Here is a 20,633-nt window from a genome sequence, read left to right as displayed (position 1 = left end):
ATATTAAAAAAAAAAATGAACCACCTGCCAGAAAACATGCCAGTAGGCACATCGGCTATGCTAAATTGCCCCTTGGTGTAAGTGAGTGTATGAGTGTTTGTGTACATGGTACATCTCATTCAGGTTTATTCCTGCCAGTGTTCTCTGGATTGGCTGTATGAATGATATTAGCTGATAATATGTAATGTATAAACACTCAATAACTTTAATATCTTTGTGTGCTTTCTGCATATGCTCATTGCTTCACTGCTTATAGCTAACAATTAGATAATTAGAAAAAAAATAGGGATGTACATTTATACAAGTATGACGCATGCGCAGAGATTTTTGCGTTTTTACATAAATACATATGGCCTATTATTAAACGATTCATATTAACAGAATTGTGCAGTTTACGGTACATGCAAATGGCTCACAATCAAACTTCAATCTTTCATTCCAACAAAAAAATTATGGGTAAACAACAGCGATTGATTTGTTTCCGTATCCGAAGGTTCCTCCCTGTCTTGGTTTCCGCCCGGAACATTAAAGCGCCGTACACGGTCATTGATGTCTTCTAGGTAAGAGCAGGTTAATATTAGTTTTTCAGAGAACTCGAGTCTCAGTTAATTCTTCGCATTTCATTTTGTAATGCGAATGTAACGTTAAATACTAAAGCTTAAGCTTTTATTTTTGGAAGAAAGATGAACGAATTCTCAGCAATATTTTTATTCGGAGTTTATTTCTCCTGTGTTACATTTATAAGGTTCGTGTGTAATGTGTTTCTTTTGCTTCGTTCCTCGTCCAACTATTTGGAAATTATACAGCAAGTGGAACACTTATGAATTATGCGCATTTACAGAATTAATAAAATAAAAATATCCTGTTAATAGTAGAATAATTGGTTATAATTTAGCTAGATAATATACAGCAGACTGTCTTTGGTCATTACTGAGTTCCTTCATATGTCAGTTAATGTCACATTTTAATATAAAGTAAAAGTATTGCTCAAATTGAACTTAATATTAATACAGTGTTTTGTGGGTTTTTTTTTTTCCTGCTTAGCTTCTTTGATTAATATTGTGATTAAGGATGGTCCCTGGATTGTGACTATAATAAGGACCTTCCATCATGCTGTGTGTTTCCACGGCAGCTGTGTGGAGATCATTTCAGAACTGTTTACACTACAAACCCAGGAAATGTTCACATCAATTTCTGCTGGGAAATGTAGTCCAAAGAGGCTTGACGTCCTCTGGTCCACGAACGACCAGATCACGAGAAAGAGTCACCCCTGTTTTCACTAAAGCCTTGGCTTATGAAGACAAAGTGGCCATTATAGATGAGAGCAGGAACCACAGCTATAGCTGTCTTTACCACAGCAGCAGAGGCTTAGCAGCACAGATACGCCAAGCATTAGCCTGCCACTCAGGAGATCTACAGGGCAAACGCATTTCCTTTCTGTGTGCTAACGACGCGTCCTATACGGTGGCTCAGTGGGCGACGTGGATGTGTGGTGGCACGGCCGTGCCGCTCTACAGAAAGCACCCAGTGTCTGAGCTCGAGTATGTCATCTCAGACTCTAAGAGCTCGCTGCTGCTGGCTGGTGAGCCTTACACTGTCACGCTGGAGCCTCTAGCGCAGAAACTGGGGCTGCCATGTCTGCATCTCCCTCCCACTGTCAGTTTGGATGCATTGCAAACAGCAGAGCCACACGGCCAGTCTGAAGAGGTGATTTCTGATTGGGCAGAGAGGCCAGCCATGATTATTTACACCAGCGGAACAACAGGAAAACCAAAAGGAGTCGTGCACACACACAGCAGCCTGCAGGCGATGGTAAGGCACTGGTAGATTTCTATACATTTACATGCATTTACAGGTAAATCCAATCCAAGCAGAGAGCTGAGCAGATGTACTTCTGAAACATTATTATTTTAGATAAGGGCACGTAGATGAGAAGGTCAAGGTTAATAGATAGTAGAAAAAGCCAGAAAGAAAATATATACAATTTTATTTCTCCTTTTCAGAGCAAACTTGTCTCTGAGCATCCAAAACCTTTAGAGTAGAGACACGTTAAATGTGTTTATATTGAAATATTCGCGATGTGCTCAGAGATTCTGGACATTGCTAGTGCAGTTACAAGGCTGTTTAATTGCCGAAAAACTTTCAGTAATTTCAAACGTAAGGGATAACGTTCAGGTTTTGCTGTTATCTCACGAAAAAAAGAGCAAGATCTTCTTTTCACACTCACCATTTTTCAGTTATGATCGTCATATTAAGGAGAAATCTAATGTAGAAATAGTGGAGTCGAAAAACATTGGATTTAAGTTCAATAGTAGATTGAGTTATGGCAGAAACCTGGCCCAGCTAGCAATCTATGAGATGGCAAGCGCAATGGCGCTGATGGAGGTTTCAGCATGAAAGCTGAAGCTTTAAAATGTAATCCGTTTGAGCAGAGTGTACAGATGAGGAGGTGAGAGAACTGGACAGAGTAAAGGACTAAAGCTCTGCTGCATCACTCTTTTTAGATAGAGAAACAAGGCATAAATCCCAGCAGGGAGTCGAATGGCATTGTGGGTAATTTAGGAAAGCATTAACCAAAGTGAAAATGGAACAACTTGTTGAAGAAAGAAGTTTAAACTAAAAAAAGGTGAACTCAGAATTTCGGTATAAAATATATCTTCTCTTTTTTTTTTTTTTTTTTTTTTTAAATCATGACATTTTGATTGAGGCTCTTCTGATTCCATAGCCTAAGGCAGAAGTGTAAATGTGTAAAAAGAAGTGAGGAACTATCTTGTAGTTATGATGACTGTGATGTTTGGTGTAGTGCCTTATCCACTTCACAGAGTGGCTTACAGAGGGAAGCTTATAGCTACCAGTTTAGCATCAAAAACTACATGCACTGTTTTACACATAATCAGTTTCATAGAAGTAGAATAAGTCTGTGTTTCAGTGCATCATCACAAATGACTTTAAAGGTGCAATTCCAAATTCCAACCTTGAGCCACACCTACCTCAGTATTTACCTTTAATGCATGTTTGTGTGCAGAGGAACAACTTGGCATTCTGGACGGAGCTAGGTTTTAGCAGTTTTAGTTTCATGACTTGCTTTTGTCCATTTTTATAGATAAGAGTGTTATACAGTGTGAGAAGCCACATAAGCAAGTCTGGGTGGCCTATATAACTTCTTGACAGAGCAGTTTGAGGCAGGAGTCTGATATTAAGCATGTGGTTTGCACAATGCTCCCTTGCAAAAAAAAATAATAAAAAATCATCAAACTGTCTTTCTGAACTGAGTCTTTCTTAATGACGCAGCCATGGCTCTCTGGTGGTCCTGGCATTTAAACTCATAACTCTTTGGCACTGGTATAGAACTTTATCTTTGCGGCTACACCTTAAACACCGCTTCGGGATGATAATATAGCAGACCAATTCACAGTCATTTTTCAGAAATATTTGACATTGATATTGATAGATTGATAGATCACAGAAATTTGCCACATCACACTTCCTTACATTGTGTATAGTTACATTTAATGTTGTGGAACGTCTGGGCGACAACTTATCACTTAGTTATAACTGCTATTAACAGTCTTATCAGCCTCTCTTTTTTTCTCTCATGAAGTTCATAGACAGAAAAAACAGTGTGTCATGTTACTGAGAAAGCTCAAAGTCCTCTGCCTTAAAACTCTCTTGTGGCAGAAACTTACTGACTGTTACAAAGTGCCGAAACCTGAGACTCCTTCCATAAATGTTAAATAAACAGTAAACAGAAAGCTTCTCCATAGCCATAAATATATAGTCAGGTCCATAAGTATTTGAACTGTGACTTGATTTTTGTATTTTTGCCTCTGCACACCACCACAATGCATTTGAAATGAAGTAATCAAGATGTGATTGAAGTGTAGACTTTCAGCTTTAATTCAATGGGTTTAATAAAAATATTGCATTAACTGTTTAGGTTTTACAGCCATTTTTACAGTCCCTCCATTTTCACAGGCTCAAAAGTAATTGGACAAACTAACGTAATTAGAAATATTAGGATTATTTTTAATACTTGGACTCAAATCCTTTGCAGTCAATGGCTGCCTGAAGTCTGGAACCCATGGACATCACCAAATGCTGAGTTTCCTCCCTTGAGCTGCTTTGCCAGGTCTTTACTGCAGCTGCCTTCAGTTGCTGCTTGTTTGTGGGTCTTTCTGCCTTCAGTTTTGTCTTCAGTAATTGGATAACATGCTCAGTTGGGTTGAGGTCAATGAGACATTTAAGAACGTTCAATTTCTTTGCCTTAAGAAGCTCTTGCGTTGCTTTCGCAGTATGTTTTGGGTCATGATCCATCTGTACTGTGAAGCGGAATCCTATCAGTTTTGCATCATCTGACTGAATCTGAGCAGAAAGTATAGCTCTACACACTTCAGAATTCATCCTGCTACTTCTATCAGCAGTCACATCATCATTAAACACCAGTGACCCAGTTCCATTGGCAGCCATACATGCCCATGCCATAACACTGCCTCCACCATGTTTGACAGATGATGTGGTATACTTTGGGTCATGAGCCCTTCTTTCTCCAAACTCTTCTCTTTCTTTCATTCTGATACAAGTTAATCTTTCATCTGTCCAAAGAATCTTGTTCCAGAAGTGTTCAGTTTTTTTTTTAATATTTATTTATTTATTTATTTATTTATTTGCCTTAGCAAAGTCTAATCTGGCCTTTCTGTTCTAGAGTGTTACCAGTGGTTTGCATCTTGAGGTGACCCTCTGTATTTACATTCATGAAGGTGTCTCTTGCTTGTAGACTGTGAAAAACGGTTAATGCAATATTTTTGTTAAACCCTTTGAATTAAAGCTGAAAGTCTACACTTTAATCACATCTTGTTTGCTTCATTTCAGATCCATTGTGGTGGTGTACAGAGGCAAAATTACAAAAATTGTCACTGTCCAAATACTTATACAATTGACTGTAGTTTTATCTTCCTTAAACAACACTTTTTTTAAAAATCTGTTTGTTATTAGTCTTGGATTATTTGAAGAGTCTGCCATACAAGACTGTGTGAATGAATTACTATAGAAATGGTAACTTATTACAACAAACATTAATGTAAACCTGTGATTTGATTTTCAGCCAGCATTATTGTCAGAGCTGCAGTTATAGAAAATTAATCAACAACTTCTTGATATATCAGATTTGAGACTTCAAGAGCACTGTGGTATATCTTATTTAACTCTTTCATAATTAAGATAGAAATACATTTATTTATAAAAAAAAATCAATAAAGCAGAAAATCTGCTTTAATTAGATTCCATAAAACGTTATTGCAAAGTTTAAGAAGGCACAGTTATGTTTGCGTCTTTTCGTCTTTTTTACTTTGAAAAAGAAAAGTGTGATCATATTTTATGCTTCACTGAAATGTTTCCTCACCTTTTATTCCTAAGTGCTGTAAAATCCAAGGCAAGCACATAGGCATTAAGGTCCTTGCTGTGTGTGATATAGATAGTAGTAATGTCCGGATGTGTAGCATCAGGAAAGTTGGAGTGAGAAAGGGAGTAAGAGAATTCTTCTCTCTGCTGATCAGGAGGCCTAATTTCTTCGGAGAAAAAGAGATGAAAATGGGTTTGGCCATTTGCTCTCCTTTTTTTTCATTCCTTTCTTTCTCATCTGACAGACCAGAGAGTTTGTGGTGAATCCTGGCCTCCATGAAAAGCTGATCTGGTCTCACCCATGCTTGGGCACATGTAGTTTTGTTTTCATTTTGACTTTTGAGGTTGCTGTCCTTGGTGCTGAACTTGCACTGTGTCAGAAACAGCTGTGAGCATCTCAAATGGCTCTCTGGCCATCCTAGGATTTAAACTCACATCTGGTCATTACCACAAAACCTAGCACATTGTATGATTTGCTGTAATCTGTGGACATGAGCAAAATTGTCACCTTGCCTGTGTATTTCATTTTTATCTGAACTGTTGCTTTGTGTGCCTTTAGTGCACATAAGGAGTGTTCATGATTTTTTTGGTAATGAAATTCTGAGTTAATCTTATTTCATCAGTGTGTTGGTTTATTTTCACATTTGTTAACAGTTTCCTACATTACCCACAATGCTGCTTGGCTACCTGCTGATAGTGATACTAGGGGCATTTAGCCCTCACTTCATCTCTACCTAAAGACAACAATGCAGCAGCGCTTTAGGCTTTTTAGTCTGTCCAGCCCTCTCAACTCCACATCTGTACACTGAGCAAGGTTCCACATCTGTCTGAGCAAAGTTCATCTTGTAGCTGCGTTGCATTCTGGAACTTTGTTTTTTTGTTTTTTTTGTCTCCAGCATTTCTACATGTGATTTCTCATTACTATGACCTTGAATGTTGCCAGAAAATGGTGAAGGAGCAGCAAAGCTCTTGTGCTGTTTTAAGAAGCTGTTTTCTGTTTGAGATGTGTGAAACACCACTGTAACTGCGCTAGCAATGTCGTCCTGTGACGTTAGACCAGTACACAACCTCTAACTTCTCACAGTACTGATGAAAATACATCACCAACTAATAAATTAGAGAAAGGAATCAATAAGCACATCACAAATATTTCAGTATAAACATATTCAGGGTGGAGTTTTCCTTTAATGAGTTCAGGTCAACCCCTGAATTATGCACAACTGTACAAAGGTTTTATATTTACCTTCGAAGTTATGAAAGGTACGTGAAATTGAAATTGCAGTTGTGTATAAAGCTGCTGAGCTGTGAGGTGTGAGTGAAGCCAGTCTCTCAGACCAGGTCCACTGCATCAGCAGCCTGCATGACCTGCATCATTCTGTAGCTGCCTGATGGTCATCAGTGTCTCTGTGTCACTCGCGTATCAGCCCTCGGCCATGTGGTGGACACGCAGGTCACTATTTTGTCACACTGTTTATACCTGCTGACCCACTTCTCTGTGTGGAATTTTAGTGCTGAAAGAAAACTGGCAGGTCATGCGTTGTACACCGCCATTATTGATCACATTTCACACACTTCATGAGGTAACCTACACTTCTGTGAAAAGTGTAATATAGAGAAACCTCAATCAAGATGTTTAATATCTCATTCCCCTGTCATTCCTTTATTCTTTCTCACTTTTAAAAAGTGCAATACGTACTTAATCAATTTTGTTTAAATAGACCCCTTTTACACAAGACATTTCCACAAAGATGTCATGTGTGACTAAGCTGAAGGCCATAGTGGGACAGGAAACAGGAGGCATTTAAACAAGCGATAATACAGTAACCCAACAATCAATCTCTCTCTTTCTTTCTCTCTTTCTCAGGTCCAGGCCCTGGTGAGCGAATGGTCTTGGAGCAGAGATGATGTGATTCTGCACACACTGCCCCTCCATCATGTGCATGGCATTGTGAATAAGCTCATGTGCCCGCTGTGGGTGGGGGCCACCTGCATCATGCTGCCTGACTTCAGCCCTCAGAAGGTAGTGCACAATATATTATTGCTTATATTGCTCCACATTGTTATTGTGATATACCCTGTGATGTATCCAGACCTCTTCTGTGAAAGCTTGATGTTTGTTACCCTGCACTATTTTGACCATTAATGGTAATGTATGAATGGCAGGACACATTCTGTCATATCAGCATTGTCACAAGCCAGTGTAGTGATAATGACTATGTAATATATTGTGCAGCTATGTATGACAATAGCAGCTCATTAATGACCCACAAAAATCACACCTCCTTCACAGACCCTAAAAGGCTTCAAGGCCATGGCCCCTTCACTAGGCCTAATGGGTACAAAGGCAACATGTCTTTCACTAGACCTAACGGGTATAAATACCATGCCTCCTTCGTTAAGCCAAACAGGCACAAAGGCTTCTCCTCCTTCACTGGTCCTGTTAGGCACAAATGCAGTGCCTAAGAATGGCAGGTACATAGTCCATACCTCCTAGACCAGGTCTTGTCTGCACAGAGAAACATGGAACACATGCTTCACACTCATGAAATTCCATAATTCGCTTCAATAGCTTTCTGTCTAAACAGCTGTTGATTAATTTTTTAGAACAGCATAGTAGTTATAGGACAGTATTTCCAGCTGCAAGGCCACTCACGTTGATTCAGTAGTAACTACTTACACATGGACTTGTGTGGCAGAGCATGCACAGATTAAACAGATTAAAAATTCTAATTGTGTAATTTTCGATAACTTGAAGTTTTCTGTGACATGATGTTTATTTAACATTTGTGGAAGTCTCCACTGTGAGCTCAGAGGTAAAGCTGTGGCTTTAACTTGTTAAGGATGGAGGGCTTTACAGTTTCTCAGTAACATGACACGTTGTGTTGTTTTGGCTTATTAAGTTCAAGAGAGAAAAAAAAAGTGGCTGGCGAGGGAATGTCTGTTTATAGCTACTATAACGTAAGTGATAACAGGAACTAACTTGTTTCATAGATGTTCCACAACATGAAATCTAACTACAAATGGATAAAATGTGCAATGTTTATCTTTAGTAAATAAAAAAGTGTTAGCATTGTCAAATTGCTGTGGTATAAGAGGAATAAAACACCTTGGATATGCTTTTATAGGAGAATAACTTCAGGCAAGTAGCAGTAACTCTGCTTCATCCCACCACCCTGTTGCTGATTATTACCCTATAACAGCACACCTTGTGTTTTATTCCTTACTTTTGTCATTTGTAGGAAATGGTTTGGCTAGGACATTGTTTTGAATATAGTCTCTAGATGAGTTTAGAGATTAGCGGGTAGTTAAGTTAACAGGTAAAATCAGCAGATAGTAAAGTGAATTCCTGTCACATGTCCCAAACTACTTTCCTGTTTAACTGATATTGAAGTGGGTGTTTGGCTTGACCACACCCCAAAATATATATTTCTACTTTGCTCCCATGTCTTTTTTCTGATTTCATGCTCTGTTCTCATTCTGGTGTGTTAGCAAAAATTCTTTACTGAAGTTTCAGCAGTTGTAATCTTTATATGTACTTATATAAAATGCCTTGCATTTTATTTCGTTCATCCCTTGCATTTATTGCTCTTTAGGAGCGATGATTAAGCACCTCAGGTGTGTGATCTCTAGGGCTCTACAGGGATGTGTTCTTGAGCCAGTGTGTGGTGTGTAGCTTCTGGAAGAAGTGATGGTGTTGTGTGTTCAGCCTTATCGGGAAGTTGTCACAGGGCCGCGCTAATTGTAGGCACGTCGACGCTCTGCCACCGCTGTAGGCATCTGTGGCAGCGGCCAGGAGCTGACAGGGAGTGTGTGTGTGTGTGTGTGTGTGTGTGTGTGTGCAAGAGAAAGAGACCAGACTGTCACACCAAAGCGCTGGAGTGCGCGTGATGGATTGCCTCGCACGGCTTTGTATCCGAGTGCGGCAGGCTCGCTAGCGGATCAATCGATGCGCTGACGTTGAAGGATGATTCGGCGGCTCTGGAAGAGGAGGAGGTTTAAAGGTCCTGCAGATTTTAATGGGAGTCAAGGTGCTGCGTGACAGCAAAGGGTGGAGAGGACACTGTCAAAACAACAGCAGCACCTTCATGCCAAGAAGTCTACATTCTCCTTACTGACATGACCTTGTGTACCAAAGACAATGAAGTTTCTGTTTTCTAAAAACATCAGAGTGCTTTTTTTTTTTTTTTTGCTTTTTGTTCTCTTGGCTTTATTATTTACAACACGAGGCTTCAGAAATTTTTAATGAAGCAGAAAAATCGATACGTGCAGCGCTTTTGTTTTTCTGAGCTGTTTGACTGATTAGGATGCAATTTTGCTTCCTGCTCAAGTGGAAAATACACAGAGATTTAGGGATGAATGGGTTTGTTTTTCCCTCAGTAAAGGAGTGTGTAGTCAGAAAGAAAGAGTTTTACAGGATCTATATATTATATATTAATTTATATATAGATTATAAGATATTAAATTTCCATGTCGCATTCCGTGGATTCAATTGACTGTTTATCATGATATTGCATTAAAATACTACTTTATCAATTAAACATAAGATACAAAGGCTGTGCATGTGAAAAATAAATATATTAACAAATAAATCAGGTGTGTATTCTACGGCACTCTGGAAAATAAGGTGCCAAGAGCAGTGTGTCACAGGTTTAAGGAAAAGTGCAAACCTTGCAAACACAGCTATAAACACAGAAATAAAATCCAGTACAAATATTATGGATTTACTCAGCTCTGCTGATGAAATTCTGCAGCGTTCCTGACAGTAATATTGTGTGTGTTGAATATATCTATTGTGTATTCAGAAAACTCTGCTTATCTAGTTTAATGTGGAATTTGAAGTGTTATGAAATCTCTCATTTTCAAAGTGACACATTGGGTCTTGAAGGATTACTGCAGTGTTTTTCAAGCTAGTCTCTATTTCCAGTATCTGTACTGTGTATGAGATTACCAGAAACAAAAATGTAAATTTCTTTGTACTGAAAAAAGGAACCAAAAAATTGGAACATTGGTTATAATGGAAGTCTAAGGGCAGTTGTTGAATTCCATTAATTAACTTGAATTTAAACTCATTTACAGCTGTTACACTAACAATAAAGGTAAAGGTAATTCTGCTTACTTGGTTTTTTTTCCTCTATAGTTCGGAGATATCCATGTGCCGTCAGACTGAAGTTCAGGTACTTCATTGTTTATGTGTCAATGCTATTAAAATAAATAAAGTCTGTCTCTGTAGGGATGAATTGCTCAGGTTCAGCTAAATATATATAAATATATATATATATATATATATATATATATATATATATATATATATATATATATATATATATATATACATACATACAGTCAGGTCCGGAAGTATTTGGACAATGACAGAGTTTTTGTGATTTTGCCTTTATACACAACCACAATGGATCTGAAATAAAATAATCAAGATGTGATTGAAGTGTAGACTTTCAGCTTTATTTTAAGAGGTTCCACAAAAATATGACATTTACCATTTAGGAATTACAGCCATTTTAAGCAAAGTACCTCCATTTTCAGGGGCTCAAAGGTATTTGGACAACTGACTGACAAGAAGTTAATTGACCAGGTGCGGTCCATTCCCTCGTTACTTCAAGACAAATGAAGCAGGTAAAAGGTCTGGAGTTGGCATTTGGCAGCTGTTCCACTGGAGCTACCAATATGAAGTCCAAGGAGATCTCAATGCAAGTGAAGGAGGCCATCATTAGGCTGAAAAAACAACATAAATCTATGAGAGATAGCAAAAACCTTAGTTGTGGCCAAATCAACAGTTGGGTACATTCTTAAAAAGAAAGAAAGCACTGGTGAGCTCAACCAAATCGAAAAGGCCTGGAAGACCACGGAAGACAACTAAAGTGGATGATCGCAATCCTTTCCTTGGTGAAGAAAAAACCCTTCACAACATCAACAGAAGTCAAGAATTCTCTGGAGAAGGTAGGCGTTTCACTGTCAAAATCTACAATCAAGAGACGCCTTCATGAATGTAAATACAGAGGGTTTACAACAAGGTGCAAACCACTGGTAACATTCAAGAACAGGAAAGCATGATTAGACTTTGCCAGAAAACATCTAAAAAAGCCTTCCATGTTCTGGAATAAGATTCTTTGGACTGATGAAACCAAGATTAACTAGTGCCAGAATGATGGGAAGAGAAAAGTATGGCGAAACAAAGGAACAGCTCGTGATCCAAAGTATACCACATCATGTGTGAAACATGGTGGAGGCAGTGTTACGGCATGGGCATGTATGGCTGCCAATGGAACGGGCTCACTGGTGTTTATTGATGATGTGACTGCTGACAGAAGTAGCAAGATGAATTCTGAAGTGTATAGAGCCATACTCTCTGCTCACATTCAGCCAAATGCTACAAAACTGATAGGACACCGCTTCACAGTGCAGGTGGATAATGACCCAAAACATACTGCAAAAGCAACTCGACTTTTTGAAGGCAAAGAAATTGAATATTCTTCAATAGCCAAGTCAGTCGCCTGATCTCAACCCAATAGAGCATGCTTTACTAATGACAAGACTGAAGGCAGAAAGACCCACAAACAAGCAGCAACTGAAGGTGGCTGCAGTGAAGGTCTGGCAAAGCATCTCCAGGGAGGAAACTCAGACTTTGAGTTTTGAGAACATGGGCTCCAGACTTCAGGCAGTGACTGACTGCAAAGGATTTTCATTATAAGTATTATTATTAGCATAAATATTAAAATTATGGTTATATTTACAATTATGTCACTTTGTCCAAATACCTTTGAGCCCCTGAAAATGGAGGTACTTTGCTTAAAATGGCTGTAATTCCTAAATGGTAAATGCCATATTTTTGTGGAAACTCTTAAAATAAAGCTGAAAGTCTACACTTTAATCACATCTTGACTGTTTTTATTCCAAATCCATTGTGGTTGTGTATAAAGGCAAAATCACAAAAACTCCGTCATTGTCCAAATACTTCCGGACCTCACTGTGTGTATGTGTGTGTGTGTGTGTGTGTGTGTGTGTGTATGTATGTATGTATGTATGTATGTATGTATATATATATATATATATATATATATATATATATATATATATATATATATATATATATATATATATATATATATATATATATATAAAATGTCATTTTGTTCATTTTTATATTATTTGCTACTGCGGCAACCATGAGATTGTGCAAACTAAAAATCTCATTGTACAAGGAAGCTTCAGGTCCTTGAATGTTAAATCTTGAATAAATGAAAGCATTCTTCAAAAACACGATTGTTTGTTTACCGGAATTCAACAACTGCCCTTGGACTTTAATCATGAGTAAGATCCACGTAAACAGGCTTTTGGTTTGTATTTTCAGCACAGGCAAGCGTATCAAAATTCTTGTTCATGGTAATCAAACATGCGCTCCAGAATTGGTAGGTTAAAAAAAAAAACATAGGAGTAACACATTTTACTCATTTCTGAGATAACAAAATGCTTCAGATTCCACATTAAACTAGAGGAGCGGAGCTTTCTGATTGCGAAGACAGAGATAGATTTGTGGGAAGAACACTGGAGAATTGCTTTAAAGGGAAAGACTGATATATAGTGTTTTATTGGAATGGCTTTTTATTATTTCAAGGTGAATCAGTGATGAAGTTTGCTGTGTCTCTACTACAGTTCTAATGTCAGAATTAAACCTGCAATCCTTTCTTTATTTTTGTAACTGTCTTATGCTATTACTATGTCGTTATATCTTTAATGCAGTATTTATGGAGTGAACCGAGTTATTGCAATTACTTTTTCTGAAAAGGACACGTGCTACACCTTCACATTTATCCTCAGATAATGGCCATGTTAAACATTGCTGTATATCATAAAATAATTATAGTCACATGTCTGGTCTCTACATTTGAAGGCAGTTTCTAGGGTTATGGAGATTTCTCATGGACATGGTTATGTTAATGAATAATGTAGACGATCAGGAAATCTATTAACCCTGAGAAATGGATGGAGAGAGACAAAGACAGGGTGAGATGAGAGGAGAGAAGAAGTTGGGAATCAGTTGCAGCTAATAAAAGTGTGTGTGCTGTCTTTTAGAGAGCGAGAGAGAGTGTGTGTGTGTGTGTGTGCGTGTGTGTGTGGGGGGAGACAGAGAGAGACTGATAAGAGAGCGGAGGCACTGAAGCAGGAAATAATGAAATGGAGAGAGTGAGGAGGAGGGAAGGCTGGAAGAAGGCAGCCTCCTTGGGGGGGTTGGGGGGGATGGAGGAGGAGAATCTGTCGTTCACCTTCAATTAATTCACACTTTTCTCCCACAGCGGCGTGGAGGTGCAGCCAGCCGTGCAGCCTCGCTCTGCGACTGACTAACTATGTGTGTGTGTGTGTGTGTGTGTGTGTGTGTGTGTGTGAGAGAGAGAGAGAGAGTGAGTGAGTGAGTGAACAAAGTCTACTTACAAATGCAGATCGTATTTGGTGTCTGAATGTTAATTGTTACTGTAGCATGTGTGTGTTTTGTGGAATTTATACATGCGTGCATCTTACCAGTTATCCATCACTTATGTGATGAAATTTCATGATTATTATCATTTAAACGAGACTGTTATGCCAAAACCACACCTGTTCATTCAGTCCCTCCATCCTGATTGGATGACAATGATCACATCAGAATAAATCATGTGATCAGCTTTGTGCGTCTGTCTGTTTTTCTGTATCGTACTATTGTGTCAGCCTGGCTTGTTGGTGTGCTCATGTATTTTGGGAGTTTCTTACTGGACATATAGTCATTATCGTCATTATTATTATTATTGTTCGAAAAATATATAAATGAACATGCACCTCTGTCGCACATCTATCTTAACTTGTAGTAATGTATGCAGTGCCTTGCATAAGTTGCATTTATAGCCTAGGAGTGAAATGGACTTAATTGGAATTGTTATTTTTTGATTTACAAAACATGTGCAAAATATTTTTATTCTGACACAAAGTGTGAAACAAAAAAGCAGACATTTGTTGGTTGCGTAGGTATTCACCCCTCTGGGTCAATACTTGGTACAACCACCTCTGGCTGCAATTACAGCTGCAATTACAAAAGCCTTCTGGGATATCTCTCTATCACCTATAAAAATCGGAGTCCTGATAGTTAATGCCCGTTCTTCTTGGCAATTGCTCAAGATCTGTCAGGTTGGATGGAGACTGTTGCTGAACAACAATTTTCAGTTTTTCGGACTGAGCTCTACATGTTTTCTTCTAGGATTTGTATTTGTATCTGTATTTGGGGCCATCCATCTTGCCCTCAACCTTGACCAGTTTCCCAGTCCCTGCTGAAAAGCATCCCTTTAACATGATGCTACCACCACCATGCTTCACTGTGGAGATAATGTTCTCAGGGTGCTGAGCAGCTCCAAGTTTCTGCCAAATGGCCAAATGTAGTGCTTTGTGCTAAAGTCAGAAAGGTGACTTTTGGTCTCGCCAGACCAGAGAACATTTTTCAAACATGTTAGCTGAGATTCCAACACGTGATTTCATATGACTTTTTTTCAGCAATGGCTTTCTTCCCGCCACTCTTGCAAAAAAAACCAGCTTTGTGGAGTGTCCAGCCTATGGCTGTCTTGTCAACAGCTTCTCCCATCTGAGCTGTGGATCTCCCTTCAGAGCTACCCTTGGCCACTTGGTTGCTTCTCTGACTAATCCTCTCTTTACCCAGACACTGACATTTGGTGGACGACTTCCTCTAGACAGGAGTCACAGTTGTGCCATATTCTTTGCAGTTTTCAATAATGGGTTTAATGGTGTTTCACAGTATCTCACATGTGGGAATTTTTTTTATAATCAGATAATTTAGGAATTCAGGGTGTTTCACAGTAACAATACTTTTGCAATCACAACTTTTTTTTGTAAATAATTTTGCAAACTATATTTTTGTCCACCCAATTTAATTATTATTTAGCTAATTTAATATTTAATATTAATCAATTAATTAATATTGACCCCAGGCATGGTTTTCTAAAAGTGATCAATTAGTTCAGTTAATTAATTATAAACTATTTGGTATAGATTCATGACATACAATCCTAATTTAAAGCTATAACACCACAAAATGTAGAAAAGTTTAAGAAGGTGTGAATTCTTATGCAAGTTAAGGTATACCATACACTATATCCATCTGTCCTCTCTCTCTCTCTCTCTCTCTCTTTGTCTCTCAGGTATGGGAGCAGTTGCTGAGTTCCCAATCTCCAATGGTGACCGTATTCATGGCTGTTCCCACCATCTACTCTAAACTGATCCAGCACTACGACCAGCACTTCACACAACCACATGTACAGGACTTCATCAGAGCTGTGTGTAAAGAGAGGATCCGGTAATGCCCAATCTCACAACGTTAACACACACTCTCTTATAACAGTGAATAGTCAGGATGTACCCCCTTAAACTGTGCCTGCTTGGGGAAAAAAAAATAAAATCAATGTACTGGTTGATTTGGGGTATAAGTGGAGTTAACGTAGCAAGCATTTTATTTAACAATTACACTACCCTTAAAATGACACTTGCCATTTTAAACCTTGTTTAGTTTTTGTCCTGTTAGCGTTGATATAGTGCAGAGCTGGAATGAAGCTTTGACTACCGTCTTGATATTAATCTCTTCTGAAATGTTTAATGCTTAAACCTGGAATTTTTGTCTGTTACCACCAAGAGTAATATAACTTCTCACAACCTTATCCATAGCATGTTAGTTTTCTTTTAAAAAAAAAAACAAAAAAACAAAAAACAGACTAAAGCAACAATTATCACATGTACCTCTCTTTTGCTATACAGAGGGGTGAGGAAACATTTTAACTCAGTGCAACTGTAAATAATATTTAAATATTATTATTATTATTATTATTATTATTACTTTCTTTCTTTCTTTCTTTCTTTCTTTATTTTTTGAGTTACATATCAAAATAATATAGTTTAAAAAAAAACAATTCTAAATATACAGTGTGTGTGTTCCTTTAAAAAATCCTGGCTATCATGCAAACGCCATATTTATCAGTAATTATCGTATATCAGTATTGACTGGTTGAGCGCAGGTCAGTTATAAACAGTCTGATACGGAAGAAGGCGCTCAGGAAATTGATATCGATTTGTATTACATTTATCTTTACCAGGTCCATCCGGTTCTTGTGTCATTTAGTTTATGCTATTGCTGCTCTGCCCCCTAAACCCTGAGCTGCACTGCCAAAGTATAACCTATGTGTAGGAAACACTGATATACGATAATACGATAACAGTAATACCTACTGTAATGGAATATAATAACTAGTGTAAAACCTTGGCTTCTTGGGGGAAATGACTGCTTTGGCCTATTTACTTTTTTGAAACACTTTAAAATACTGTAAAATACATGCATTCATGTGTGATAACCAGCAATAAAAAGATCAATATATTTTTTTTTACTGTACATTTAGTTATTCTGGAGATGTAAATGGTCAAGATTCACATCCAGTCCTGATTAAAGATGCCATAAGCTGTTGGCCTTTAAAGAGCAGCTCTCTCTCTCTCTCTCTCTCTCTCTCTTTCTCTCTCTCAGTGAGTCAAGTAGCTTCGATCTGAACGCAAGCATAATGATTTTTATTCCAACTCATTTTATTCCAAATTTTGATATAAGATCCATTTTCTTAAGCACTAAAAGTCTGAAATGATTACTCACAAAAAAATGAGCGCTTTCTTGGACCAAAGACTAAAATCAATAAGAAAGTTGATGATGCAGCCAAACAGTTTGAATGATGATTATTTTGTTAAAGATTTGTTCTTAGTGCAGCTGCAACCCTGCAGCACAATAGCAAGCTCACTGTTTGTTTTTAATGTGATTTAATATTGAAATAACACTCAGGAAAAGATAAAATCACAGTTAGAATTTTCTAACTAAACAGCCTGTGCTGCAGGAATTTCCTGAAGAGATTATCTGGATATAGTGGCTTTACTAGGTCAATTTTTTTGCAGAAACTTCAAGAAATCGTAGTTGAGTTGTCACTAGCTGTCTCTGTGTTGCCAACTTGAGCAGATTATATGATCAGTCAGTTGCTGGTATGAATGAGTTCAAAGGTATAAAGAAGCTGTGGTTAAAATAATGATCAGAAACAACACAGTCGGCTAAGTTCTCTCTTCCAGAGGAGAATACGTTATTGTTTCCATAGCACTAACTACTAATACTGCTACTTCAGTAGTACTTACTACTAATAACACTTATGGTTATAGTGAATTTCCACTACAATGGCAGACACTCCACATAATCAAAATATAATAATAAAAGCAGGTTGCTATTTAAAAAGAAAAACCTATAAAGTATTTTGTAAGGAGACGTTTAATTAACGTTTGTGGAAGGAGTCTCCAGTGTCAGCGCTTTGTACCAGTCAGTAAGTTTTCCCACATGGGAGAGTTTTCAAGCCAGAGGACTTTGCACTGCCTGGTTTCTGGGTAACATGCGTTTTTCTGTCTTATTGGTGGTGAGGGAACGACGATTATAACTTTTTATAGCTACTGTAACTTAGGTGATAACAGGAACTGACTTGTCTCAAGGACGTTCTGCAACATGAAATGTAACTATGAATGGTAAAAAAAGTACAGCATGTTTATTAAAAGATTAAAAATGTAAGAATTGACAAATTGCTGTTGTATAAGAGGAACAAAACACTTGGGACATGCTGTTATTGTAAATAATTAATGGATGGATGGATGGATGGATGGATGAAATTATTGTTGTTGTTGTTGTTGTTGTTCTTCTTCTTCTTCTTCTTCTTCTTCTTCTTATTATTATTATAAGAGCATATCCTCCAAGTGTTGTATTCCTTCCTTGACGGCTCACCTTAACCATTGAGCTACCAGTATGCCGTAATTTCTACATTACACTGCACACTATAATACACTATAAAGCTTTTGTTCCTGAAAGAGAATAAACCCATCTGAAGCTGTGTCACTGTACTCTGTGATAGTTGTGTTTAAAGCTTATTTATGTTCATTCTCATGGCAGGTTGATGGTGTCGGGTTCAGCCGCACTCCCCCAGCCCCTTCTGGAGCGTTGGAGAGAGATCACGGCTCACGTACTGCTGGAGCGCTACGGCATGACTGAGATCGGCATGGCGCTGTCCAACCCGCTGAACGGACCACGAATCCCTGGTAATCAGAACACTCCAGACCTTAAAGAAATGGTTTGGCCAAGATTGAACTGTACACAGATTACATTTAGGTTGATTACTAGGCAAAAATCAATCGATTTTGCTTTTCAAATGAAGCTATAAGCCTATGTAGCTCATACATAGAGAAAATTCTAAATCGAAATCATAACACGCATAACTCGACCCATATATATGGATTCTTTCTCTGTGTGACACAGTTATTACACACTTTGGTGTTTATCTATGCAGTTTTACAGATACACAGATTGCACACAGAAAAACTGGTTGATTAGCTTCGTTTATTTGTTAGCTGTATTAGCCTTTATATATTCAAGCTAAACTGTGTAGATTTCAATTTCATTTCATTTTTTGTTTCATTTCTTGTTCCTCTAATTGATAGACTCTGTCCTAGTGTCTTTATTATAATGATAACTCCTTTAACTCCTTTATTAACTCTTATTGTTATAACTGGCACTTTTTTTTGTTAGTCTGAGGTTTTTTTTGTTTCTGTAACACAACCCGCCTCTACTGTTTTTTGACAAGTGCAGTCTACAAATAACAGTAATTCCTCAAGGGTTGATTGTATGCTGCGCTGCACTGTCGTGCGTCAAGCTCCCGTTTCAAAGTTCTTTGTCTGACTTTCTTGGGTCTTTTGGTACCAAACAAATGAGACACGCTGTTCTTTTGAAAAACGCTTGACTCTGACAAAGGCATGACAGCCAAAAGAACAGAATGCTTCCCAAAGGCTTCTGGGATACTAGAGGTCTCTTTTTCTCACTGATGTAGATCAAGACAGAATTGGCTGCTTCTGCTTGTTCTGCACTCGGCGCTATCAAAGCAGTTAAGTGTGTTGTGTGGCATCTAGCTAGCCTGATTGTCTTCATAGTTGTTGTTTGCGTTTTTTTTTTGGTTTTTTTTGCCAAAAAGCTTCAAAGTGGCTGCTGTCGTAGGTGATGTTACAGCGTATTCATGCTTGTTGGTAAACCGCTGGTGCTAATTCTCCACAGTGGTAATTAGGAGTGATTCGTTCAGCTACCGCTGCTGCTGATGTCTTGGTAATAAATAGGTTAAACAAATGTCAATAACACAGCTAACAAACAACTACACAACAGTTTCTCCTCTCTTGCTAATGAACAAAAATCACAGTACTACGCTTGACTGTTTTTCTCCTCCCAAAGGAAGTTATAATGTGCAAATATCTAAAAAATATATATATATATATATATATATATATATATATATATATATATATATATATATATATCATTGATATGTTTGATATACTGACATCAGGGCCCTTAATGAACGTAATGTTCAGCTTAGGCCATGTTCCTGTTTTTTTTTTTTTTTTTTTCCCTGATTTTGAAGAAATTTGATACCCAACAACTCTGTTCTTTTTAAGTAAGAATAACAAGCAGGACGTTAATCAGTACTAGCTAAAGTGGTCTATGACCTGTTGATTTTTTTTCCCATACTGTTGGCTGTGAGTTCAGCATTTCACACAGTTTTGGGTAGTTCTTTGCCAGACATTACCTGACAGACCGATATCAAAGTGGTTTCTCGATTTTTCACACAGGCTGCAATAACTTGTCCCTCAAGGTTCTATTCTAGGCCCGCTATAATTGTACCTTATTGTTCTAAATTTAGATTTTAGGTAGACAAGAGTTTAAGAATGTTACAACCGAGATTCTTACAAGAAAAAGGAGAAATAGAACCCAATATGCTCAGCTAAAGTAGACCTAGTGTAAAGCCCAAGGATTCACAGCTCAGTCGGTGGAATATGCTTTTCTTATATTGCCGCTAACTTAAAAGTGGTTAAAAAAATAATAGGAATGCCTGCTGTATAGGTGTCTTTAAATCCAGATTTAAAAAAAAAACAAAAGAAATGTTTAGTATGGCCTATTACTTGTTATTGGGTTTTGTTTTATTTAAGTAACTGTTGTAGTTTTAGGGGTTTTTTTTTTCCTGTTATTTAAAATTGATCAATAATTCATCATAAAAATCTTAGCCTGTCCTATAGTCACTGCACGTCCTATATGGATTATAGCAGAAACTTGTTTTAAAACACAAAAAGGTGATCTCAGCCACAAC

The 20,633-nt window shown here is 37.8% G+C and overlaps 1 protein-coding gene across 3 annotated transcripts in view; it reads left to right on the top strand.

The window, feature by feature from the left end:
- Positions 1-469: 469 nt before the first annotated feature.
- Positions 470-20,633, top strand: part of acsf3 (acyl-CoA synthetase family member 3) — a 59,819-nt gene continuing 39,655 nt past the window's right edge. For 2 of the 3 annotated variants that reach the window (XR_004577181.2, XM_034299419.2), the window contains exons 1-5: positions 470-560; positions 1,045-1,812; positions 7,262-7,417; positions 15,591-15,745; positions 18,398-18,543. Coding sequence is in view for 2 of the 3 variants with exons in the window: in XM_034299419.2 (XP_034155310.2) it covers positions 1,111-1,812; positions 7,262-7,417; positions 15,591-15,745; positions 18,398-18,543 (1,159 nt within the window). In the remaining variant the exon portion in view is untranslated. The other variant, XM_034299420.2, reaches the window with a different exon arrangement.

This window comes from Pangasianodon hypophthalmus, chromosome 25 (assembly GCF_027358585.1).
Source record: "Pangasianodon hypophthalmus isolate fPanHyp1 chromosome 25, fPanHyp1.pri, whole genome shotgun sequence".
NCBI lineage: Eukaryota > Metazoa > Chordata > Actinopteri > Siluriformes > Pangasiidae > Pangasianodon > Pangasianodon hypophthalmus.
Note: the sequence above shows the minus strand (reverse complement) of the source record. Positions and strands in the feature narration are given on the sequence as shown.